The sequence below is a fragment of the Helicoverpa zea genome, chromosome 6, assembly GCF_022581195.2.
Source record: "Helicoverpa zea isolate HzStark_Cry1AcR chromosome 6, ilHelZeax1.1, whole genome shotgun sequence".
In the NCBI taxonomy this organism is placed as follows: domain Eukaryota; kingdom Metazoa; phylum Arthropoda; class Insecta; order Lepidoptera; family Noctuidae; genus Helicoverpa; species Helicoverpa zea.
In genome coordinates, this window is record NC_061457.1 from 6954123 (window position 1) to 6979989 (window position 25867).

At 43.0% G+C, this 25867-nt stretch overlaps 1 protein-coding gene across 1 annotated transcript in view; it reads right to left on the minus strand.

The window, feature by feature from the left end:
* Window positions 1-1013: 1013 nt before the first annotated feature.
* LOC124631053 overlaps window positions 1014-25867 on the minus strand; it is a 97541-nt gene continuing 72687 nt past the window's right edge. The window contains exons 91-136 of the mRNA XM_047165175.1: window positions 25539-25853; window positions 25128-25460; window positions 24745-25044; window positions 24348-24653; window positions 23613-24242; window positions 23220-23531; window positions 22804-23139; window positions 22249-22548; window positions 21855-22157; window positions 21314-21631; window positions 20910-21230; window positions 20239-20541; window positions 19817-20149; window positions 19436-19735; window positions 19044-19352; window positions 18314-18955; window positions 17364-17996; window positions 16846-17148; window positions 16458-16754; window positions 15720-16373; window positions 15314-15622; window positions 14915-15235; window positions 14321-14626; window positions 13932-14243; window positions 13499-13813; window positions 13088-13414; window positions 12387-13007; window positions 11952-12257; window positions 11370-11672; window positions 10978-11286; window positions 10401-10700; window positions 10025-10318; window positions 9095-9556; window positions 8452-8808; window positions 8164-8367; window positions 7509-7691; window positions 7021-7209; window positions 6155-6919; window positions 5867-6064; window positions 5549-5743; window positions 3356-5464; window positions 2880-3262; window positions 2578-2760; window positions 2167-2437; window positions 1783-2027; window positions 1014-1696 (exon numbers count right to left, since the gene is read on the minus strand). Coding sequence (XP_047021131.1) covers window positions 1313-1696; window positions 1783-2027; window positions 2167-2437; window positions 2578-2760; window positions 2880-3262; window positions 3356-5464; window positions 5549-5743; window positions 5867-6064; window positions 6155-6919; window positions 7021-7209; window positions 7509-7691; window positions 8164-8367; window positions 8452-8808; window positions 9095-9556; window positions 10025-10318; window positions 10401-10700; window positions 10978-11286; window positions 11370-11672; window positions 11952-12257; window positions 12387-13007; window positions 13088-13414; window positions 13499-13813; window positions 13932-14243; window positions 14321-14626; window positions 14915-15235; window positions 15314-15622; window positions 15720-16373; window positions 16458-16754; window positions 16846-17148; window positions 17364-17996; window positions 18314-18955; window positions 19044-19352; window positions 19436-19735; window positions 19817-20149; window positions 20239-20541; window positions 20910-21230; window positions 21314-21631; window positions 21855-22157; window positions 22249-22548; window positions 22804-23139; window positions 23220-23531; window positions 23613-24242; window positions 24348-24653; window positions 24745-25044; window positions 25128-25460; window positions 25539-25853 — 17699 coding nt within the window. The 3' untranslated portion in view covers window positions 1014-1312. The remainder of the gene's footprint in view (window positions 1697-1782; window positions 2028-2166; window positions 2438-2577; window positions 2761-2879; window positions 3263-3355; window positions 5465-5548; window positions 5744-5866; window positions 6065-6154; window positions 6920-7020; window positions 7210-7508; window positions 7692-8163; window positions 8368-8451; window positions 8809-9094; window positions 9557-10024; window positions 10319-10400; window positions 10701-10977; window positions 11287-11369; window positions 11673-11951; window positions 12258-12386; window positions 13008-13087; window positions 13415-13498; window positions 13814-13931; window positions 14244-14320; window positions 14627-14914; window positions 15236-15313; window positions 15623-15719; window positions 16374-16457; window positions 16755-16845; window positions 17149-17363; window positions 17997-18313; window positions 18956-19043; window positions 19353-19435; window positions 19736-19816; window positions 20150-20238; window positions 20542-20909; window positions 21231-21313; window positions 21632-21854; window positions 22158-22248; window positions 22549-22803; window positions 23140-23219; window positions 23532-23612; window positions 24243-24347; window positions 24654-24744; window positions 25045-25127; window positions 25461-25538; window positions 25854-25867) is intronic.

Here is a 25867-nt window from a genome sequence, read left to right on the forward strand (position 1 = left end):
CTATCACGTCATGCAAAAATTTTCATTTTCTATTGAATATTTAACACACAGTAGCGCTTGAAAGTCGGCGATTTCCGAAATCCGACGAGTATTGGTACGTTTACCTTATGCGTTTTTAAAAATTTATCATTTATAAACCCATGTCTTAAAATCTCCGCTTTGTAGCTTCAAGTGTTGTATCTTAGTGTCGCGTCAGTGGGGCACAATAATTGAAAAGCCATTTTTTATAAAAAGCGTACTAATAATTTTCTTTTACAACCTTACTTATAAAAATCTCTAATCATTTTCTAAGCATAATTTTAACTAATCACAACTTAGTCTTAAGTAGTGATTAAATGTTAGTTAAGACATGCTTAAGCAACGTTTATAAGTAAGAATTTTCTTAAACAGCCATTAAGTATTACTTATTATTTTATTCACGTTTATAAGTAAGGCTTAAACTTTTGCGCTTAGCTTTATAATATTTATATATTAAGCTAAGTTTTGACATCATCATCATCCTCCGAGCCTTTTCCCAACTATGTTGGGGTCGGCTTCCAGTCTAACCGGATTCAGCTGAGTACCAGTGCTTTACAAGAAGCGACTGCCTATCTGACCTCCTCAACCCAGTTACCCAGGCAACCCGATACCCCTTGGTTAGACTGGTGTCAGACTTACTGGCTTCTGACTACCCAAAGGATAAATACCTAAAGGATGTTCAATGACAACCGGGACCTACAGTTTAACGTGCCACCCGAAACAGTCATTAGTGTCTAAGATATACTTAGAAGTACATACAGACTTAGAAAAGTTGCATTGGTACTTGCCTGACCTGGGATCGAACCCGCGCCCTCATACTTGAGAGGTTGGTCTTTTACCCACTAGGCCACCACGACTTTTTTTTTTGCTAAGTTTTAAGCTAAGTTTTGACGTGAAATTAAAAAATATGACATTCACTCACAAATTATTTAAGTTTTGCTGCACATTTTTGTTTTTCATGGATATGGATATTTATTTCAATGAAACACTAGCAATATTATTAATTATTTATTCTTAAAATTAGATATAATCGATGTTTATTTTACATAAAATTATGGTGATTTCGAATATTTATATGAATATCACAAAATTCGAAGAGCGACGGATGCCACATTAGTAATAGTAAAACGTAAAAAAATATTATAAAATTAAGTAAAGGTTGGGGCGCGGCGAGCGCGAGCGGCGCCCGGCGCGCCCCCGGCCGGCGGTCCTCCGGCGGCAGCACAGAGATAGGGAGAGAGGAAGACCGACACCGCCCGGTGCCGGCGGAGGAGCGCGGCCGCGACTAGCGTACTCAGCGCTGGAACAGCGGGTTGGGGAAGTCGGCCGGGTGCGGCAGCGGCGCGGGCGGCGGGCGCGCGCGCCTCCACGCCACCAGCCAGCACGCCACGGCCGCGGCCACCGCCACCAGCGCCAGCAGCGCCGTCAGCGCCAGCGCCACGGCCAGCCCCGCAGCCGACACGCACACCTCGCCCGCGCCTGCGCCTGCGCCCGCGGCTCCTCCCGCGTCGCGTTGCCGCGCTACCTGTGATGGGTCGCGCCGCTGCAACGTCAGGATTTGGTTGGATTCCACAGTCACTTCTTCGCGGAACTGGCCTGCAGGTGAGGATGCTGCACTGCTATCGATCGCTTCTCGTTTGCGTCGTTTACCAAAGGCGTCAGCGCCCCGACAGTTAACCTGCGTATAAATATTTTCATACTTAGAAGGGAACGTGTTCATGAAAGATTTATTTTTATTAAAAAGTTATAAATCGTGGTACTTACCGGTTGACATTTGCCGAAACAGACCCGTATGTTACATTGGAATCTTATGTTGTCGCTGCTGGGGAACTTGAAAGCGTTAAAGGCAACGCGTAGTACGCTACCGTCTTCGCTTCGCTCCCATTCACCGAATATAGATGGATCCGTCGCACATCCATCGGCGTCTGTCACCGGGTATTCGTTTTCGACGTTCGTGGCAACTTCGCTTGTTTTTGCTATGCAGCTACGTGCGAATCCACCGTAAATATCTACAAAATTATAAAGGGATGTAAGAAAATAAAATTTAAAAAATATTGTTTAATATATTTTAAAAATAACATAAATATGGTTGTCCCGCTATTGTTTTTATTTCAAAAGCATGTATTTGATCCTGATTTTGTTACTTACTTGAGGGTTGAACATCGACTTGTAAGACTAGGTTCTCTCCAATTTCTGCGGAGCTGACTTGACTGCCGGAGCGAGAGACGATCCTCATGGAGCACGTGGGCGGCGGTCCGGTGTTGGCGATGGTGCCGGCTGTCGTCAGCATCGACACATTGAACGCAAGTGTCACGTTCTGTTCGCCCGTCTGGTATATACATTTTATGTGGAACGCCTTTGCGTTCGAAGTAACTAGTTTTGGATGTTTCTGCATTACAAGGACGAAGCTGGCCAGACCCTGTAAAATACATATGTGTACATTTCTGAGGCTATGTCGTAATACATCTCGTGGATGTATTAGAATATAATAAAAATCTGATGTTATAGAAAGTTATAGGTGTCATTCATAATCATTATGAAAATGTGTTTAGAACTTACATTGACGTGAACTAAACCACACTCGCCGAAATGTACCGTGAAGTCGACAATAGTCTCTTCATCCTTGGGCGTATCCACTGCTAATCGACAGCGTTCGTCCTTGCTGTAGCTCTTTACATACAATACGCCATTAAAGTCTTTAATCTTCAAACTGACACGTACGCCGTCCGCAAGGCAATGGACCTGAATGATACGAAATTGTTAATGCCGATAAGCCAATTATACAAAACCTGTGGTTTTGTAATAAATAAATTAAAAAATAGCGAAACCCAAAAAAGATTTAAAGTAATTATGATTCGCACCTGCATATCGGGCAGAGGAAAATCGGTTCGGTACACTGGCGGGTTGGTAGTGTTGCAGTGAACGCGTGGGTTGCCGGTGTAGCCGGCGATGCACGTGCAGTGCGAGCGGTGGCCGACGGCGTCACAGGTGGCCGATGTGCCGCATGGCTCGGCGCGGCAAGCGTCCACGCACGTGCCATTGATACAGCGCTCTCGGTCTTCACATTGGGCATCAGCGCGGCAGCCTCGCGGCTCGCACTTGTCGCCGCGTGGCACGTAGCCTCGAGTCGCGTCGCACACACACCGCCCGCGAGCATCCAGCACTCGCCCTTCCTCCTCTCGGCATGGTACACAATCGCCATTGCTATCTATACCTTGCCCTTGTATACATTCTGTGATTGGTCCTGCGAGCAAAGAGTTGTTTTTATTTACAATATTGAGATAAAATGATATTTCAATACATTAAAGTCTTTATTGTTTATTTAAAATATACTCACGTTTATTGGATGTACACTCAACAAGAGCATTTCCTTTGTATCCAGGCACACATTCACAGATCATTGTCCTGACGGGTAGTGTGTCAACGACCTTGCACTCGGCATTAGTTCCACAAGGCTTTATTTCCAGACAAGGGTTAACACACTTAGCATTCAAGCATGCAGTTCCAGAGGGACAGTCAATATCAGTGTTGCACTGTGGCTGTCTGGTACTCAAGCATCCTTCTTCAGTACTTTGGTAGCCAGGTGGACAAACACAATGTACTTCGTGATTATGTACTCTGCATTCGGCAGGTTCGTTGCAAGTGGTAGCATTGCAAGGGTTAACACATTTAGAATTGATACATGATTTGTCTACTGGACAGTCGGAGTCTGCGCGGCAACCTATAGGTGTGCACGCAATCGATGGATTTCCTATGGTTCCAATCTTGCACCTACATGAAGCGCGATGTTCGTTGCCGTAACATTCAGCTGAGTCTCCACACGTGTTGGAATCAACCGAACAGGCTGGTATACAACGGCTGTTGAAACATGTTTCGTCATCTGCACATTGTGAATCAGATTGGCAAAGAACTTTGTAGCACCCGGTTCGAGCATCACCTATAAAACCGGGTTGGCAAGCGCAGACAGGTTTGTGGTCTTTAATCTGGCAATCTGAATTAGGGCCGCATTCGCAAGGATTTTTACAGAAGGATGTTATACAAGCATTGTTGGTTGTGCAGTTATCATCAGTGGTACAAATTACATCTTCAATAGTTGTTGTTGCTGGACGACAAACTCCTCCGCCACTGCTCACGTATCCTGGCGGACATGTGCAGAGCATTGTGCGTACTGGTAGAGTTGGTGACACTTCACACTGTGCTGGAATGGCACAGGGACGTAATTCTGAGCAAGGATTAACGCATCTAGATGATAAACATGCCAGTCTTGAAGGACAATCGGCGTCTACGTAGCACTCAGCTGTTATTTGGGGCTTACATTCGATATATGGGCTTCCAGTATAGCCATGTTCACATTTGCAGACGGCGATATGATTTCTCACCAAGCATGTGGCTCTAGTTCCACATATATGTTCACTAAGACATGGATTCACGCACCTGTGAGCACGACATTGTTTGTCCTGTGGGCAATCACCATTACTCCTGCACTCTATCGCATTACATCCTAGATAAACATCACCCTCGAATCCTGGACGGCATCTGCACATAGGTAAATTCCTTTCTACGTAACATTCGGCATTAGGACCGCACGTGCTATTTAAGAGGCATGGGCTGATGCAGTTGCCATTAATACATGCTTGGTGTGAAGGACACTCTGAGTTGCTGCGGCAGCCAACTATATGGCATCTGCGATATGGATCTCCTTCAAATCCTTCGCGACAAGAACAAATAGGCCTGTGATTTCGTATGAAACATTCCGCGTTTTCTCCGCAATTACATGGGTTACGACAAATTCTATTAACACATGATTCGTGATCACCGCAGTCTTTATCAGAAGAACAGCTAAGTGCGGGTAGTTGTGCTGGTTTACAATTTCCGCCTTCTTCAGGAATGTACCCATCAGGACAGTGACATATCAAGGTTCGGAATGGAACGCTGTCAGAAACAGTACAACGAGCGTTGCCAGTGCAAGGTTTCAATTCGTTGCAAGCTTCGCGACATTCATCCCTTAAACAAGCATAGCCACTGGGACATTCGCTATCCATGCGACATTCCGGTTTTCCAATTACATCAATTCTCGAGCAATAGACTAGAGGATCTCCAAGGGGTAATGCTGTCGGACACTTGCAAGAGGCGGCATGATTTCGTGCGAAGCATTCAGCGTTGTTGGCACATGGGTTGCGTCCATCGCTTGAGCAAGCGTTACGACAAGAACCCCTCACGCAAACACTATCGTCGTTACAGTCATTGTCAACCTCACATTCAGCAGCTTGACATCTAGTATACGGATTTCCTGTTGTGCCCGCAGGACAGCGACAGTTAGGTCGATGTGATTTGCCGAAGCATTCCGCGCTGATAGCGCAAGGCGCATCCACAACGCATGGATTAACGCAAGCACCGTTGTAGCAGGTATCACTGTCGGGACAATCTGAATCTGAGGTACATCCAACTGTAAAAAAAAATTCAAAACTTAATAAACACATTCAATATTTATAATTAAAACATACAGTATGATGTAAACGTATTGACTTGCCTTTAGTGCACCCGACATATGGATTGCCTGAATATTCTCGCTCGCAGAAGCAAACAGGATGGTGTCTCACTACGGTACACTCGGCGTTAGATCCACATGCGCATGGATCTGCGCATGCGCCATTGACACATGCTTGTGATAGAGGACAGTCAGAGTTAGCTTTGCAGCCAACTGGGATAATCGATTTGTCTGATGCTAAAAAGAGACATAAAAGAGTACATAAAATGAGTACCTATAACATACAAAGAAAAGGCCAAAACTTCTGTATATTAATAAGTGTTACTAAGTACATCATTCGGACAACAAAGAGAAACTTACGTGGGGTGCATCGAGTATGTGCATCGCCAGAATATCCTCTCGGGCAAGAGCATTGTGGTAAATGATTTATAACTCGGCATAACGCTCCGAGTCCACATGCGTCATTGCATGGGTTCACGCAAGCACGGTCGACACAGGCTCGTTCTGAACCACACTCGTCATCATTGTAACATTCAAAGAAAGTCGGCTGCCGTGGTACTGCGAAGACAAAGACAGGTGTGAATAAATGCAACATTGTGTTGCATACACAAACAAAATACTATTTATGTTTTCAAAATAGGAACTTACTGGTGTTACACTCTGTTCTCGGGTTGCCAGTGTATCCCGGCGCACACCTACAGTGAGATGTATGGTCAATAGAATCACAAAGAGCATTCTGTCCACAAGGATCAGCTCTACAAGATTCGACACAACTTCCACGACGGCAGGTTTGACTGTTGGTGCATTCAGAATCGACTGAACATTCCGGATCAGGTGGAGCTCTACAACCGTTATCGGGTGTTACGCGTCCGCCATCGGGACAGACACAAGCCACAGCACGTAATGGTAGCACATCGACGATCTTACAAATTAGACCAGAGTCGCAGGGATTTCCGAGGCAAAGGTCAGTGCAACGTGCATTCACGCAAGCAAATGGTGCGGAACAATCGGAATCAGTGTTACATTCTGTGGCATCATGTTGAGTAGTGCATCCGAGGCTGTACGGGTCTCCAGTACGACCTGCAGGGCAAGTACATATAGCGCGGTGGTTACGCGTCGTACATAGAGCGCCGGGAGCGCACGACTGGTCGGAACAGGCTGGCTGGCATACTCGGTTGAGTCTGTTGCAAACTTGGGTGTCATCGCAGTCTTCATTGTAGTGACAAACTGCTGAAACGCAGGCTCGGCGTGGGTCTCCTTGGGTACCCGGTGGGCAGCGGCAGCTGGCAATATGAGCAACCGCCACGCAGTTTGCATCTCTTCCACAGGGCGTACCGAGCGTACATGGGTCTTGGCAATATCCGTTGACGCAGCTCTTATCAAATGGACAGTTGTCGTCTGATGTACATTCAGCTGTTAACGAACAGATATAATTTTTTTAATCATAAATGTAAGTGCTAAAAAGATAAAAATTATAGGTATGTATATGCATAGTAATGAAAAGTGAAGCTTACGTGTGTAGCAGATGCGCGAGGGGTCGCCGGCGGTGCCAGGCGGGCAGTGGCAGCGCGCGCGATGTTGCGCCGCGTCGCACAGAGCGCCGGTGCCGCATGCGCCGGCGCACGCTGACACGCAGCGGCGCGACACGCACGCCTCAGCTCCGCCGCATTCTGCATCCGATGTGCACGTCACACCTGGTGAACCTGCGCGCACAAAAAATGCTTGTATTTATTGTGAACTAGCTGTTTTCAGCGGTTTCACCGGCGTCCCGGGGGTATTGCTTACAATACCCGGACAAAAACAACCATAGCCTATGTTACTCGGGGATAGTCTAGCTTTCCAATAGTGCCGTGAAAGAATTTTAAAATCGGTTTGGCTAGTCTTAAGGGATATATAGTATAGAGGAGAAGCATATTACATATCAGGATCTGAATTGGTATACTAGTTATTTGTGTAGTAAAATAAGTGATGAAGAGAACTTTTAAAATGACACAAAACTGACCAAGCGTGCAGCCTATCTGGGGGTTGCCCTGCAGCGGTGGCACGCAGGCGCATGTGGCGCGGTGCGCGCTGGCGCGGCACTCGGCGCCGGGCCCGCAGCTGATTTCGGAGCAAGCGCTCACACACGCGCGGTTAACGCAATGTTCTTCTGAAGCACAGTCACTGTCCGAACTGCACTCACCCCCTGTAAATATTAATTATATTTAACATCGATAATATTGTGCGACAAGACTGAGTTAATAACATGTTGTAAATTCACCAGCTTTTTCTAGAGCGTTTGAGAATATTTACACCGAAATCAAACACAAGTTCTCGTAACCAATATTCATTTAAATTAACCTTAATAGAACCTTGAATGACCTACGGAAGAATAGGTGCGGTGAAATGTAAGTACTTGTAATGCTGTATATATATATTTACATGCATTTCATGTACATGGTGAATATCCACAGTGCAGAATGTAGTTTAATATACATACTTTCAAAAATCCTCTTGTGGGAACTTTTTACCAGTCTTACCTAAGGTTAGGAACTTCTTCTTCTTATAATGAAAACATTTTCCCTAGATTTCTGTAAATATTTCTTCATAACGGCAATAATACTTATAGACATTCATTTTAATTTTCAAATAATGATCTATGATTTAAAAATACTTACTTGGATTACATTGTACTGAAGCATCACCAACGAGAGGCTTAGGGCACTCGCAAACAAGTGTTCTGAATGGTAATGTGTTTGCAACTCTACATTCCGCACGAATGCCACAAGATGTTGGTTCACAGGGGTTCTTGCATACGCCTTGCAAACATGCTAGGTCGGGTCCACATTCTCCATCCATTACACATTGGCCTGGTTCTAAAACTAAAAGAAAATTATATTGAAGGGGGTTACTGAATCACTTCGAGCTTATTATGAAATAATGAGATGAGATTCAAAATGGCTAACCTTGACGACATTCGATCTTGGGGTTGCCCTGAGTGCCCCTCGGGCACTCACACGAAGGTACATGGCGAACTACGGTACAGATTGCTCCTTGAGCACATGCGCCAAGGCATGGGTCTCTGCAAGAACCGCGAGAGCAAGCCAGCCATGAGGAGCAATCGTCATCAACAATACACTCAGCTCGGCGACAACCCGTCCATGGGTCGCCGTGGGCTCCGGCATTACATTCACATGAAGCAGTGTGACCACGCGCAACACAATGCGCCTCGTCGCCGCAGCGAATGCGCAAGCACACCTTCACACATGAACCACTTTCACAGCTTTCGTCATCTGGACAATCGTTGTTGCTATGGCATTGCACTGGAAAACATAAACAATAAAATCGTTATTTATTTTATTTTTTTACATTTTTAGGAACATGGCTAAGTGGGCCAGGGCAAAACTTGACTTTTCAACTAGATATAGGTACCCTGTTTATTAGAAGTCAGCATGCCTTCGAAATTATGTAGCCATTCTGTATACAATTATCATATTATTTGGATAAGACACAAAGTAATACAAAACTTATATACATTAAAATATAGACTTATTTTAGGATACCTAATGTTGAGTTTTGTGTTCAGGATTACAATTATGAATTAATTACCTGAGTAACATCCAGTGTAGCCATTGCCTTCATAACCTGGTAGGCAAGTGCAAAGGGCTCTGTGTTGTTTGGCTATGCAGCGTGCATTGAGTCCACAGTTGTTAGGGCCGCAAAGTGGAGAGCAACGATCATTGACACAAGCAGCGTTATCAGGACACTGATTATCCGATATGCACTCGGGCACTGGCGTTATCGACGAGATCATGACGCAGCGCACCAATGGCGAGCCGGTGTATCCCGCAGGGCACGAACATACTGGTGAGTGTCTCACACCCGTGCATATTGCGTTGAGTCCACATGCGTTAACGCACGGATCAGTGCACTTTCTGTTGATACATGCACGGTCACCGGAGCAGTCATCGTTCACAGTACATTCGTAATACGTGCAAATTCCATTCCGGCAGGTGGCGTGGGCCCCACAAGGGTTGGGATCACAAGGATCGTTGGGCTTGGCTGGTGTTTCTTCATGAAAAAAATAAAATCAGTTTAGTATATCCTGGTAATCTTTGCTAATAGTGTGAATAGGCATTGCGTATGTAATATTATCAAAGCGGCAGGAAATTCCACAACTTACGCCGCTTTTCGAGCACGGCAATTCATCTATTGATCCTCCCTTACAATAGTGAATAGATGAATAAGTGCCAAAAACGTGTTCAGAAACCGGTTGCAAAAGCTATGTATATTTTATCAGTAGCTATGTTAAAAAAATACGACTATCGCACCCGGTACAGTAATCAATGAAAAAAATAATTAAAAAATCAGAAAGACAGAAAAAATCATCAAGAATCAACATGTTCAGGCTAGCTAGACCCTGAGTATATGGTAGATGCCGTTACAAAGTTAAATATCGTGAATATGTTTTTTGCCTTAATGACTAACAGCTATGTTATTAGCTTGAATTTGCTTGAATTAATACCAGTTAATACTAACCTATACAATCGATGAATGGATCGCCAGTTGTCGGCGGTGGGCACCAGCAGATGGGTGCATGATTAAAGACGCGACACATAGCTCCATTGCCACATGTACCAGGGCAGGGATCAATGCACTTGTTGCGTACGCAGGCGCGGTCCCGCGGGCACTCTGAGCTGACCACACACTCGGGCCTACAGCCTGTCGTGGCCGCATCACCACTCGTGCCGCTCGGACATGTGCACATGGCGCTGTCTCCTACTACGGAGCACAAGGCTCCGGGCCCGCACGGTGACGGAGTACAGGGTGGTTCTGTGAATACATAATCAGTTCATGTTTTTTGTCATATTCACAAACATAAACCATTCTAGAATATTTTCTTTTTTTAACTTACGGGTTACTTCCGCGTAGCATCTTTCAAAAGCGTTTCCTCTAGTTCCAGTGGGGCACGAACACAATGGTATGTGATTGACAGTTTCGCAATCAGCACCTACACCGCAAGTACCCTGGCAGGGGTCTCGGCAGTGAGAGCGTATACAAGCTTTTGACGGTGAGCAATCCGAGTCAGCAACACATTCAGGTCGACAGCCAGAGTTAGGATCTCCACGTAGTCCAGGCTCACATTCACAAGAAGCACCTGCTCCTCTTACTCGACACAACGCACCCGGTCCACAGGGATCGTTTGGTTCTTTAGCTGTAACATCATGAAAAAGTTTTAACACTTGTCTGCGATACGCCTACTGAAGCAAATATGGAAAGCTTTTCTTTAAGCTACAATAGTTGTCGACATTTTTAGAGGCAAACGGCGCACTTGGTTTCACTAGTAAAACCCATGCCTAAGCTTTAAAAGTGAAGACGCAAGATTGCCGCGACCTACATCACACCTATATTTTTGGAAAATATTTTCAATTATTATTATTTATTCATTTAAACTTTTAAAGCAATCGACCGCTTGATCTAATCTGTCTTACGAATATTTTCGATGGGACGGCACGCCGTAAGAGGATTTCCGGTAGTGGAGGGAGGACAAGTGCAGCGTGGCTCATGAGCTACTGGGACACAATCGGCTCCCTGGCCGCATGCTCCGGGACAGGGATCTACGCAACGTCTGTTAATGCACGTCAAATGCAATTCGCAATCATTAGAATCCAGACACTCGTAACGACAGAATGGTGGCGATCCGAAGAAACTTGAACGGCAGCGACAGAGGCCATCAATGCAATCGGCATTCGGCCCACAATCCGGGCAGGGTGAATTCTTTTTGGGTTCGGTCTCGAGGGCTGTAAAAACGTTAATATTCAATAAACGTATAATTTATATTTTGCGAGAAATAAATATAGCCATTTATGCAAAAATGGTTTACCTGGCATACAGCGAATAAATGGATCCCCAGTATAGCCAGTAGGACAAGTACAAATTGGCGAATGCATGGTTGTTCGACAAACGGCGTGGGCTCCGCACGCTCCAGGGCAAGGGTCACGGCACTTGCCAGCTCGGCACGCTAGCACAGTCGGGCAGTCGGCTGAGCTGCGACATTCCGGTCGGCAACTAGGCGGCTCGGAGTGCATGGGCGGCCGACAAGAGCAATGTGCCACTGAACCTTGCGCACGACACACGCTGTTTGGACCACATGGATTCGGCGAACATGGATCCGACTCCACAGGTTCTGTATGGGTATTTCGGCATTTGTTACTTAATTGTATGTAGTACTTTGTTTGATCAAAAATGGTCGTAGTGTATCAAATTTTTAGGATCGAATATTGTATTTAATATTTTCAGAACAAACTTTTTGCTTTCATAAGGTGGCACCACCTAATTGGTTTAATATCATATTTAATGTATACGCAAAAGAGAAAAGTGAAATTATGATTTAATTAGATATATAGAGCTGCGTATTATTGTAGATTTGATATTGTCATGCATAAGATAAGGCATACATCCATACCTCTGGCTGGCTGACAGGCTATGAAAGCATCTCCTTGAAGCGGTGCTGGACATTCGCATATGGCTATGTGATTGTAGACGTTGCAGATTGCTTGGCGACCACACGTGTTTTTGCACGGATCTATACATTTGTAGTTTACGCAGGCTTGACGTTTGTTGCAATCATTATCAGTAGTACATTCGGGACGACACTCTATTGTGGGATTGCCGTGGTATCCCGGAATACATGAACAAGTACCGTTGCTACAGATAGCGTTACTTCCGCAAGGATTGCCTGCGCAAGGGTCTACTGGCAGTGGCTGCGGCTCTGTAAAACATTGAAAATATTTCGTTAAAATTTTAAATTTAGGAAAACACGAAAGTTTATTAAAATATGCTCAATTATATGTGATAATAATAATAATATACAATAAAATTAACGTAACAATCTACGTACCATCAAATAGATAGCATCCAACAAAAGAGTTACCGCGATAGCCTCGCAAACATGTGCAAATAGCCAGATGGTTCATAGCTCGGCATTCTGTATTGGAACCACAGGATCCAATGCAAGGATCAACACATCTCTCCCGGACACAGGCTTTATCATTTGGACAGTCTTCGTTGATAGCGCATTCTGGCGCACATCGTGGTGGTGCTCCGAAGTATCCTTCCATACAACTACAGATGGCGGAACCAGCGGAGTCTCTACATGTAGCAAATGGCCCACAAGGATTGGGTTCGCAGGGAGACTTTATTTGTGGCGGTGTCTGTTTTTCTTTTGAACACCTGATGAAGGCATCACCTTCAAAACCAGGTAGACATGTACAGTATGGACTATGGTGATAGACGCGACATTGGGCATTATCTCCGCAGGCACCGATGCATGGATCCACGCATCTCTGCTTGACGCAAGCTTTATTGAGAGGACACTCCGAGCTCAACATACATTCCGGTCTACAATTTGGTGGGTTGCCAATATGGTCCTTAAGACAAGTACATATTGCTTTATTGGCAGCAGCAATGCAAGTACTGTATGGACCACATGGTGACGGATTGCATGGATCAGTAGGTGACTCTGTCAAAAATAAATCATGGGTTACTTTTGTTTAGTTAAATACGTAGAATTTGATTAGAGTTTGAAAAGATAAATTTTACCTTGTTTAGGAATACATCTATCATATGGGTTACCTACATATCCCAACGTGCATGCACAGTTGGGAATATGATTAACCATTTGACATTGTGCATTCGTTCCACATAGACCAGGACAAGGATCTTGACATTTGTTATTGATACATGCTAAATTGTCTGTGCAGTCAGAGTTGATGACACATTCTGGTCTGCACCCTTCATAAGGGTTACCTAAATATCCCGTTACACAAGTACAACTACCAGCATTGTTACGCTCTTGACAGACAGCGTTCGGCCCGCATGGGTTAGGCACACAAGGTTCAGTAGGTGGTGGTGGCTTTTGAGCTGGAACTAAAAGTGAATGATTTAGAAAAAGAAGACAACAATTTTTAATAATTAAAGAGTTATTATTTATTACAGAAATTTTTAAAATACCTTTGACAGGAGTACACTGATAGAAAGAGTCTCCTTCATATCCTGGTTGACATGCACATTGTGGCGAATGACTGATGACTCTACATTCCGTGTTCAGACCGCAAGCACCAATGCACGGGTCAGCACATTTGTTATTTATGCAAGCCTTATCAAAGTTGCATTCACTGTTTGTAGTGCACTCTGGACGGCAATATGGTGCTTGCCCTATGTAACCAGGTTGGCAGGAACACGTGGGTGCTTCGTTTACTACTCGGCATTCAGAATTGGGACCACACGGTGAGGGTTCACAGGGTGTTCGCTTTGGTGGTGGTTCATCTAGTAAACACATAGCATAGTCAATTCGACAGCATTTATTATTTTGTCTAAAACATTCATTTCGAGCAACAAGACTTGTAACATTAAATGAATGTAAAATAATATCAGTGATACTTACTTTGAATGATTACGCAGTGAGTAAATGGGTCACCAGTGAAACCATTTCTGCAGTAACAAATGGGCTTGTGGTAGTGTACTCGACATTCTGCGTTCAATCCGCAAGAACCAATGCAGGGGTCGGCGCACTTTTGATTTGAACATGACATGAGACTTGTGCAATCCGAATCTACCAAACATTCGGGTCTACAAGATGGAGGTACTCCAATATAGCCAATAAGACACGAACATACGGCTTGTTCTTGCATTGCTCGACATACGCTATACGGGCCACATGGGGACGGGTGGCATGGATCTCGACTTACTGAGATTGCTGAAATAAATATGCATTCCATTCAGTTCACTATAAAAAAAAACATCTAAAACTATAAGGATATAAGATCTGTTTACCTGTTACTGGTGTACATGAGAAGAAAGCGTTTCCTGTAGTATTTGATGGACAACTACACATCGGTATGTGATTATATACTTCACATAATGCACCATGTCCGCATAGATTTGTGCACGGATTAATACATTTGTTGTTCACACATGTTACTGTAGAAGGACAGTCAGAATTGTGTGTGCATTCTGGACGACAACTCAAGTAAGGATTTCCGAAGTAGTCGGGCCTACATGTGCACTGGCCGTCATTACAGTCAGCGTTTGCTCCGCAAGGACTTGGATTGCACTTGTCGTAAACAGTAGGCACGGGATCTAGAAACGAGAATATAAAATGGGTAACTAACTATGTAACCTAAAAAGCTATGTTCGTTTTCTATGTGGATCATAATAATATAAGCATGAGTTGCTTTGTAAACTACAGCCAATTCCCGCGATTTGACCAGTGCTTTACCTCTTCATAGTTAAGGTGGCTTCTACTGGTAATATAATGATAATTTATTATATTATTTTTAATAATTTTGTAACACGGAGTCCGGGGTATTCCTGAGGTGCTTAATAAGATGTAAAGTTGGCATGAATGCGATGAGAAGAACCACTTACCAATTTTCTCCTTTACATGACAACTTTGGAATGGATTGCCAGTGTATCCCTCCATGCAACTGCAAATAGCAGCATGCTGATAGACTTGACACTCAGTGTGTAATCCACATGAGCCCTGGCATGGATCGCGACATTTCTGGTTAATGCAAGCTTTGGTGCTCGGGCAGTCAGAGTTAACTGTACATTCTGCTCGACAGTTCGGTGGAGAGCCAACGTAGTTATCCAGACAAGCACATGATGATACTTGGTTTACGATTTGGCATTGCGAATTTGGTCCGCAAGGCGATGGTACACACGGATTTTGATGTTGAACTGGGACTTCTATAAAATAAAAGTTAGTGTTCTGAAATACATGTTCATTCGAATGATATTACACGTTATAATGAATTTGACACCCACCTTTCACAATAGCACATCTAACAAATGGATCTCCTTCAAATCCTCTTTTACAGGAACATATTGGTGCATGGTTTACAACTCTGCATTCTGCTTCTTGACCACACGAACCAATACATGGGTCAACACATCTTTGCCTTACACAACTCTTGGAAGTGTCGCATTCCGAGTTAACTGTGCACTCAGGTCGGCAGTTTGGCGGAGATCCGTAAAACTCTGGCATACACGAACATATTGCTAAACCATTATTGTCCTTGCAAAGGGCATTACTGCCGCATGGATTTGGCACGCAAGGATTTTGAGGAACAGGAGCTGTAAAAAATGTTTGTACATTTTATAAGTATTATGAGGATTTAAGATAAACCATTTATGAACCTGAAACTCTGGTTTTACACTAAGGGTCACTTACTCGGTTCATTTATGATGACATGACAATAGGTGTACGGGTTACCAGTGTATCCAGGTGCGCAATTGCATGATGGAACATGATTGATTACTTGGCACAATGCTGTAGACCCGCATACCCCGGGACAAGGGTCTTCACATTTGTTTCTCAGACATGCCTTATTATAAGGACAGTCAGTATTCACTACGCATTCTGGTCTGCAAGACTCGTAGGGATTTCCGAAATATCCAGGTTCACAAATGCACGCTGCAACGCTGTTTCTTGAAACTTTGCATTGAGCATTAGCCCCACATGGTGTAGGATTACAAGGATCAATTTTTTCTATCGCTTGTGGAATTAGATAACAAGCTGTGAAAGGATCGCCGGTGTACCCTTCCTCGCATGAGCACATGGGGCTGTGCAAACGTACAGCACATTGTGTATTCGTTCCACAAGATCCAGGACAGGGATCACTGCACTTGTAGTTAGTACAAGCTTTGTTTGACGGACACTCATCGCTTGTAGTGCACTCTCTTCGACATTGCGGCGGTGTTCCTTCAAATGTTGGTTGACATGTGCAAACATACGAGTCGCCGTTAGGAGTCGGATTGCATATACTGTTTGGTCCACAAGGTGATGGCACGCAAGGATTAGAGGGCTTTTCTTCAATTACCAGAACTGGAAGCAAATAAAAAAATACAGTATAAAATTATTTACAAAGTGAGAAGTGAGATTAGACAGTTTGAAAATCAATATAATTACCATAACAATGACTAAATGGAGAACCGGTGTATCTAGCTGGGCATGTGCATATAGGATTATGATTGTTAACGTTACATAATGCATTATGGCCGCATGATCCTGGGCAAGGATCTTGGCATTTTCGATTGATACATGCCAGTGATGGAGCACAATCGGTACTTTGTATACATTCTGGACGACAGTTAGGTGGGTTGCCAATAAAGCCTTGGAGACAGGCACAAATAGCTTGACCATTTGCTTCTCTACATAAACTGTTTGGTCCGCATGGTGATGGCTCACATGGTCTGTTGACAGGCTCTGCGAAGGAAAGGATTTATTAAATATTAGAATGGACGCGTTAACTAAACTAAAAACTAAAAAAATAAATTGTAGTATCTTAGATACTTACTTTCGATGCGGACACACTTTGTAAATGCGTCACCTGTCATTCCACTTGGGCAACTGCAGATTGCAACATGGTTATAAACATTGCATTCTGCGTTGAATCCGCACATATCGCGACATGGATCTACACATTTTGATCTAAGGCACGCTTTATCTGGAGCACAATCTGTACTAAGAACACACTCCGGCCGACAACCGAAGTATGGGTCTCCTTGATATTCTGGCAAACATTGGCACTCGCCATTGTTACAAACAGCATTAGGTCCACATGGAGAAGGATGGCAAGGATCAACGCTTTGTGGTGTTTCTAAAAAAATATTACATATTCATTAAAAATACATTGCTACCAGATTTTTAAATTCATCAAACTGTACCCATGTATGTATAATATAATTTTGTTTAAAAAATTACCATTTTTTTGGATGGTTAATAACGACTTGGGTTACAAAATGCTATCTTGCTTTGCTCTACCATATGTATAATATAAAATTAAATATAATATTGATCAACAAATTATCTTACCTGGTGGTTTGACGTTGCATACTGCGAAAGGATCACCTTCATAACCATTAGGACATGAACATATTGGTATATGATTAACAACGTTACAAATTGCGTTTAGACCACATGATCCAAGACAAGGATTCTGACATTTCATGTTCATACAAGACTTATCGTTACTACAATCTGTGTTGACTACGCATTCAGGTTTGCAGTTCGGGGGACTTCCGAAGAATCCCACTGTGCATGAGCAAGACGGTATTCCACCGACATCGCGACATTCAGCATTTAATCCACAGGGTGAAGGAATGCATGGGTTGGTTGGTTCCGGTGGAGACGGTTGTTTTTCAGGAATAACATAGCAGACTGAGAACGGGTCGCCAGTGTAGCCTTGTTTACAAGAACATATTGGATTGTGTTTGATCACTCTACATTCAGTCTGTAAGCCGCATGCCTTGTCACATGGAGATACACATTTAAAGTTTTCACAAACTTTGTCTAATGGGCATTCCGAACTAGTTACGCACTCAGGACGACAATCAGGTGGAGATCCTTGATAACCACTCAAACACGTACATAAAGCAATTCCATTTTGTGTTTTGCATTGGCTGTTCGGGCCACACGGTGAGGGATTGCAAGGCTCTATGGGATCAGCTGTAAATAAAATTTTATTTCATAAGATCCACAATAGTCGCAAAATGCTTGCACATACGTAGATATACACTGTGAATATTCTGATAAAGGATATTTTATTTGCATTTTTTTTATATATGGATATTTTTAGTTTTATTAAATAAATATTAATGCTAAACAAGTTACTGATTATTTATAGGTATTATTATCCTCTATTATTTATTTGACATTTTAGAAACATTTTAGAGAAGATGATGTACAATGGCGAGTTTAATCCAGAATTGGGATTTCCTACAGCAAACCTTATTAGATTAAGAGGGAAAGTTTACAGTACTTACATTGAACTTTGAATGTACAGATTTTGTACGGATCCCCGTAGTGTTGCTCAGCGCAAGAACAAGTTGGAATGTGATTGATGACGTTGCACTGAGCATTTACGCCACAAGTGCCCGGACAGGGGTCATGGCATTTGTTCTGATAACATGCCATATTTGATGGACAATCGGAGTTGATTAGGCATTCTGGCTTGCAAGCTTCGTAAGGGTTGCCAAAGTATCCGGGTAGGCAAGTGCAAGATCCGGCATTGTTTTGCTCTCGACATTGTGCGTTTGCACCACACGGCGAAGGAATGCAAGGCGTAGGGCGTTCGTGTTCGACAGCAGCGATTATGACATTGCAGTAGAGGAATGGGTCGCCCGTGAAGCCATTCTGACATAAGCAAATCGGGGTGTGACTAACGACTCTACACTCGGCGTTACTACCGCATGCACCGCGACAGGGATCTTGACACTTTCTGTTTATACAAGCCATATTTGCTGTACATTCGGTGTTACTAGTACATTCTGGTCTACAATTTGGCGGTGCACCTATATACTCTGGCAAGCAGCGGCAATCCGCATTATCTCCATTTTCTGTACATTGAGAGTTGGGTCCACAGGGTGAAGGTAGACACGGATTAACTTTTTCTGGTGTTTTTGCAGCTGAGAACAAAACAGAAACAGGTGTTAATCTAAACTATAACTTAAATATAGAAATACTTCAAACTAAGAAAGAAAATAATAAACTTACGGATTATTTGACAAGAAGAAAATGGATCTCCAGAGTAACCGTTTAAGCAAGTACAGACAGGGTTATGATTGACAACTATGCAGTGTGTGTTACGTCCGCAGGCGCCTGGACAAGGGTCGATGCACTTTTGATTCGAACAAGCCTGGTTTAGTTTACAATCTGAGCTAACTGTGCATTCCGGCCGACAGTTAGGTGGGCTGCCTACGTATCCTTGCACACAGACACAAACAGCATGTCCGCTTACTTCTCTGCACTGACTGTATGGACCGCATGGTGATGGTTGACATAAATTAATTGGCGTTGCTGGTTCTGAAAAATATAATTATGTTAAAAATTTAATTACTGGTAACAGTAAATTAATCTCAAAAACCATATCAATAAAATATTTTTACCTTTAACTTCATTGCAGAAGTGGAATGGTGATCCTGAAAATCCTGCCGGGCATGAACACATTGGAATATGGTTGATAGTTTCACAAATAGCTCCAACTCCACACGTTCCAAGACATGGGTCTTTGCATTTGTTTTTAATGCAGGCTTTATCTCTTGAGCAGTCTGAGTTGAGGACACATTCAGGTTTACATCCCACATAAGGGTCGCCATAGTATTCTGGCAGGCAAGAGCAAGCACCATTTTCACAAACAGCGTTGGTGCCGCATGGCGATGGTACACATGGGTTTACTGGTTCAATGTCTAAAAGAAAAAACATGAGTAAATGAATTAAGAAAGGTTGTTTTTGTATTTGATCAGGCTACGATTAAAAGTAATAATTACCTTGATGCATGATTGCACAGCTGCTGAATGGATCTCCAGTAAAGCCAGGCAAGCAAGAACATATTGGCAGGTGATTATTGACGTTACACTGCGCATTGTTACCACACGCGCCGGGGCACGGGTCAGTGCATTTGTTGTTGATACACGCCTTGACAGCGTTACACTCAGAGTTGATGGTGCATTCGGGTCTGCATCGCGGTGGAGAACTTATGTAATTTGGAAGACAAGTGCAGCGCGCATTGCCATTAAACTCTTGACATTGTGAATTTGGACCACATGGAGATGGTACACACGGGTTGACTTCCGGCCGTGTTCCCGGTATTGATTGCGGCACTGTAAAACGTAATGGGTATTAATTAGAAAAAGAAACGCCCCTTTTATGGACACATAACATTGACATACACTTAGTTTAAATTACTTACTGGGTACGCAGTTTGTAAACGGATCACCGGTAAATCGATCTTGGCATGAACAAATAGGGTTGTGAGCTATGACTCTGCAGTTCGCATTTCTAGCGCATTGACCAGCGCATGGGTCTACACATTTGCGGTTTACGCAGGCTTTGTCACTACTACATTCACTGTTTATAGTGCACTCTGGTCGGCAGTTCGGTGGTGTTCCCATAAAATCAAGCTGACAACTACATACAGCTTGTGTGTTTACTTCTCTGCACTGACTATTAGGTCCGCAAGGCGATGGCGTACAAGATGTTGGTTTCACGACATCTGAAATTATAAAAAATAAAAGTAAAAAAAAAACCGGCCAAGTGCGAGTCGGACTCGCGCTCGAAGGGTTCCGTACCATTTATAAAACGGAAAAAAAATAAAACACTTTTATTATATGGGAGCCCCCCAAAATATTTATTTAATTCTAGTTTTTAGTATTTGTTGCCGTTAAGCGGCACAGAAATACATCATCTGTGAAAATTTCAGCTCTCTAACTATCACAGTTCATGAGATACAGCCTGGTGACAGACGGACGGACGGACGGGCAGAGGAGCGAAAACAATAGGGTCTCGTTTTACCCTTTGGACGGAACCTTAAAAAATGAAGCGTACGTATAAAAAAAAAAAAATTGTAATCATATTACTCACCTTCCACAATTTCAACACAATTGACGTAAGCATTCCCTGTTAATCCAGGTGGGCAGTAGCATGAAGGTAAATGGTTAACAACTTGACAGATTCCATTTGGCGCACAGATGCCTGGACAGGGGTCTTTGCATTTGTTTTGAATGCAAGCCAGCATTGGAGGGCAGTCAGTGTTAATAACACATTCAGGACGACAGCCCTCGTATGGGTTGCCGACATACGTATCAAGACATCTACAAGCGCCGGCACCATTCCTTTCCGTGCACTCGGCATTGAGCCCACATGGTGATGGTTCGCAAGGAGAGTTATATTCGATTTTAGTATCTGTAATTACATATTATTTAGTAGAATTTATGTGCTTATTCATTCTAGATTGAATAATGTATTTTTGAGTGAAGTTTAATTACCTTTGACTGGGGAACATGATATCAATGGATCACCAGTTTGACCAAATGGACAAGAACATACTAATGCATGACTAATAACTTTGCAGTCTGCATTATAACCACAGCTTCCTGGGCAGGGATCTCTGCACTTTTGGTTGACACATGCTAGATTGCTTGGACATTCAGAGTTACTGATGCATTCTGGTCGACAATTAGGCGGGCCGCCGATATATTCGGATTGGCACGTGCACGACGGCGATTCCCCAATCACTTTGCACACTGAGTAAGGACCACAAGGCGATGGTGTACAGGGATCAACTGGTGGCAGTGGAGTAGCAACTAAAAAGCAAATTATTTTTTAATATTGCAAAGTAATGTCAACGATGAAAAACGAATTCATAAATAAATAAATGATTTATTTAACATCTAATATTTGTTACATTAAACAGATTTAACGGTTCTTTATTTTATAATGAGGGCTATTTATATCTGAATATCTGAATTAAATATAAACAATCTGTATCTCGGATAGCTACAAAAGACAGGAAAGATGGAGACTCACCTAAAGGATTGCAACGCGTAAACGGATCTCCAGTATATTGTGGTGGACACGAACATATCGGATTATGATTGACTACTTCACACTTTGCTCCGTAACCACAGCTACCGACGCAAGGATTTATGCACTTGTGGTTATTACATGCTTCGTTTAGAGGACACTCTGCACTGATAGTACATTCTGGTCGGCACGAAGGAGGAGTTCCAATATACGTCGGTAGGCATGAGCACACAGCTTGGTTATTTATTGCTCGGCACTGGCTGTTCGGGCCGCACGGGTTCGGATTGCAGGGTTCAGCATGCATAACTAAAATAGAGATGAGAATACGACATTAGGCTATAAATAGGTTCTTCTAAATTATTTGTTGTTCTTTAAATATTGAAACCTTGTAAGTTACCTTCATATGCATGACATTCTACAAATGCGTTTCCTGTAGTTCCTTCGGGGCATGTGCATATTGGAATATGATTGTAAACATTACATTGCGCGCTAGAGGCACACGTTCCAGGGCATGGATTTATACATTTATTTCCGGAGCAAACTTTGTCTAATGGACAATCCATGCTTGTTAAACATTCTGGTTTGCAGCCAAAATATGGATCGCCCTGATAATCCTTTAAGCAGGTACAAACCCCATCTCTGCATTCTGCATTATATCCACATGGTGAAGGATTGCAAGGGTCTGTTGGAGTTTCATCTGAAAAGGCAGATATAATATAATCAGTTTATGCGTGCTAACATCAACTGCATACCTTCAATTAGCTGACTAAATTAAATACAAAGATTTCGAAGGCTAATCAAATCCTACTTAACCTCTTGCTTGAATGCCCCTAATTAGAGAACAATAGAAAATCAATTATGTCTCGCGTATATCTACGCACCGGGGGTATACAAAGGTTAAATACATAACTTAATAAAAAACAGTTATTAACAACATAATTATTTGTCTCACCTTTCAATGGCTCAGCTATGATACAAGAAGTGAACGGATCACCTGTAAACCCTTGACTACAAGTGCATGCCGGAACATGTGAAAATACTGAACATATTGCATTCAGCCCGCAACTACCGGGACAAGGGTCACGGCATTTCAGATTGATGCATGCTTTGTCTGAAGGACAGTCTTGATTTATAGCGCATTCTGGTCGACAGTTTGGTGGAAGGCCCAGATATTCAGGCAAGCATGTGCACGACGGAGCCCCATTATTGTTGCGACAAACAGCATTTTCACCACAAGGGTTGGGTACGCAAGGGTTCCCAAGAGGTTCCGGAAGATGTTGGATAGGTGCTGAAATTAATAATAAAACAGAAACGTTCATTTAAACAGTTAACAATAGTCTTCTAAAAACCCCAAGTAATTACACTTACGTTTCGAATAACAACGAGTGAACGGATCGCCTATGAAATCTGGATTACAAGAGCAAATTGGACTATGATTTATCACTCTGCAAACTGTATTCAATCCACAATGACCAGGGCAGGGATCAGAACATTTTTGGTTAATGCAAGCTTTTTCTTTCGAGCATTCTGAACTAACTGTACACTCTGGTCTACAACCGGGTGGAGCACCGATGTAATTTGGCATACAGGAACATACGCTTTGGCCATTGACGGGTCGACAAATACTATTCGGGCCACATGGATTGGGTACACACGGTGTTGTGATGTCTGGAACTGGTTCTGTAATTAAAAAGTAAAATTATAAGCAAGGCCTATTATTAAAATTACACTAAGAATCTCCGACTCTGAATTATTTCTCACCTCTTAAGATATCGCATCTGACGTAAGGATCTCCACTATAGCCACTTGGGCAGCTACATGATGGAAGATGGTTTACAACAGTACACATTGCCAATGGACCACATGTTCCCGGACAAGGATCCTGACATTTATTGCGAATACATGATTTACTTGGTATGCAGTCCGTATTGACAGTACATTCTGGCCTACAACCTTCATAAGGATTGCCAATGTAATCAGGTAGGCAAATACAAGAACCAGCTGCGTTATGTTCTCTGCACTCAGCGTTAGGTCCGCAAGGTGATGGTTCACATGGTGTAGGTTTTTCAGGATAAATAGGTTGCTGATAACAATTAGAGAATGGGTCCCCTGTAAATCCACTATCACAGAAGCACATTGGAGAATGACTTATCGTTCTACATTGAGCGTTGATGCCACAAGCACTAATGCAAGGGTCTTTACATTTTTGATTGATACAGGCTTGATTAGAAGGACATTCACTGTTGCTAGAACATTCAGGTCTGCAATATGGTGGTGATCCGAAGAAGTTTGCCATACAAGTACACGACGGTGTTCCAGATATTTCTTTGCAAATTGAATTAGGACCACAGGGCGAAGGTGTGCAAGGAGTAACATCAGCACTCGGCGGTCCTAAAATATATATATATATTATAGAGATACGGAATTTCACAAAAGTAACATTATAAAAATGATAGAGAAACATATTTGTCATCATATTTAAGATCGTTTACTTACTGAATGGAACGCATCTTATAAACGGATCTCCTGTGTATTTGGTCGGGCAAGTACAGATAGGATTATGTTTTACCACATTACATTTTGCTTCTACACCACAGGACCCAACGCATGGATCGATACATTTCTGATTACTACATGCTCTGTTGAGTGGACAGTCAGAACTGACCACACACTCAGGTCTACAAAGTGGCGGACTTCCAAGGTATCCAGCTACACAGGAACATACAGCCTGTCCATTGATTTCTCTGCACTGACTATTGGGTCCACAAGGTGATGGGATACATGGGTTTGTCACAATAGGCACTATAGAAAGAAAATAAAAATCATAATTTAGAATTCAAATTGTAAGCGGTGATAAGCTAGAAGGTAGGTAAAAACTATGCAAACTACGTACCTTGAATAGGTTCACATCTATAGAATGCATTCCCGGTCATGCCTTGAGGACAACTGCACATAGGGACATGATTTATAACATCACAGACCGCCGTAGCAGCACATGTGCCCGTGCAAGGGTCGATGCATTTGTTTCGGACGCAAGCTTTGTCACGCGGACAGTCCGTGCTAAGCACACATTCTGGTCTACAGCCCACGTAAGGATCTCCTTGATGCTCTTCTACACATGAACATAAACCGTCTTGACATATAGCATTTGATCCGCAAGGAGATGGATTGCATTTGTCGATGGCTTCATCTTCTGCAATTTGGTTAGGATACAATTATATGGTACAAAACACTGTAACATTTAATAAAAATACGATATTGATTTGTTTAACGTACCTATCGGTTTAGGAGAACATAACGTGAATGCATCTCCAGTGAAACCATCTGGACATGTGCAAATAGGAGTGTGTCGTGATACTGTACACAATGCGCTAACACCGCATGAACCTAGGCAAGGATCCCGACACTTTTGTTGTATACATGCTTCAGAAGTGGGACAATCTGCATTTATTGTACACTCTGGTCTGCAATTGGGTGGACTTCCAATATAGTTCGGCATACATGTACAAGATGGTACGTTTCGCAATTCTTGACATATCGAATTAGGACCGCATGGAGATGGAATGCACGGATTCTTGTACGGTTCTAATACCGAATTTGCGACAGGTGCTAAAAATAAATTGAAACAAATTAGTACGCGTGCATCAGCTATCTTATATAAGGTTTTTAAATTAACATTTTACTTACGCGGTATAGGGTTGCACCTTGTAAAGGGGTCACCAGTGTATCGAGACTTGCATGTACAAATTGGACTGTGGTTAATAACTTTGCATTCTGCATTTGTGCCACAAGCATTTACGCATGGATTTTCACATTTCTGGTTTATACATGCCTTTTCTCTCGAGCATTCTGCACTTGTAACACATTCTGGATGACATCCCGGTGGAACTCCTATGTAATTAGGTAGACAAGAGCATACCGCTTGCTTGTTTACTTCTTGACAACGGCTGTTTGGTCCGCAGGGTGATGGCTGACATACATTGATTGGTATATCCAAAACTTCTAAAATGAAAACA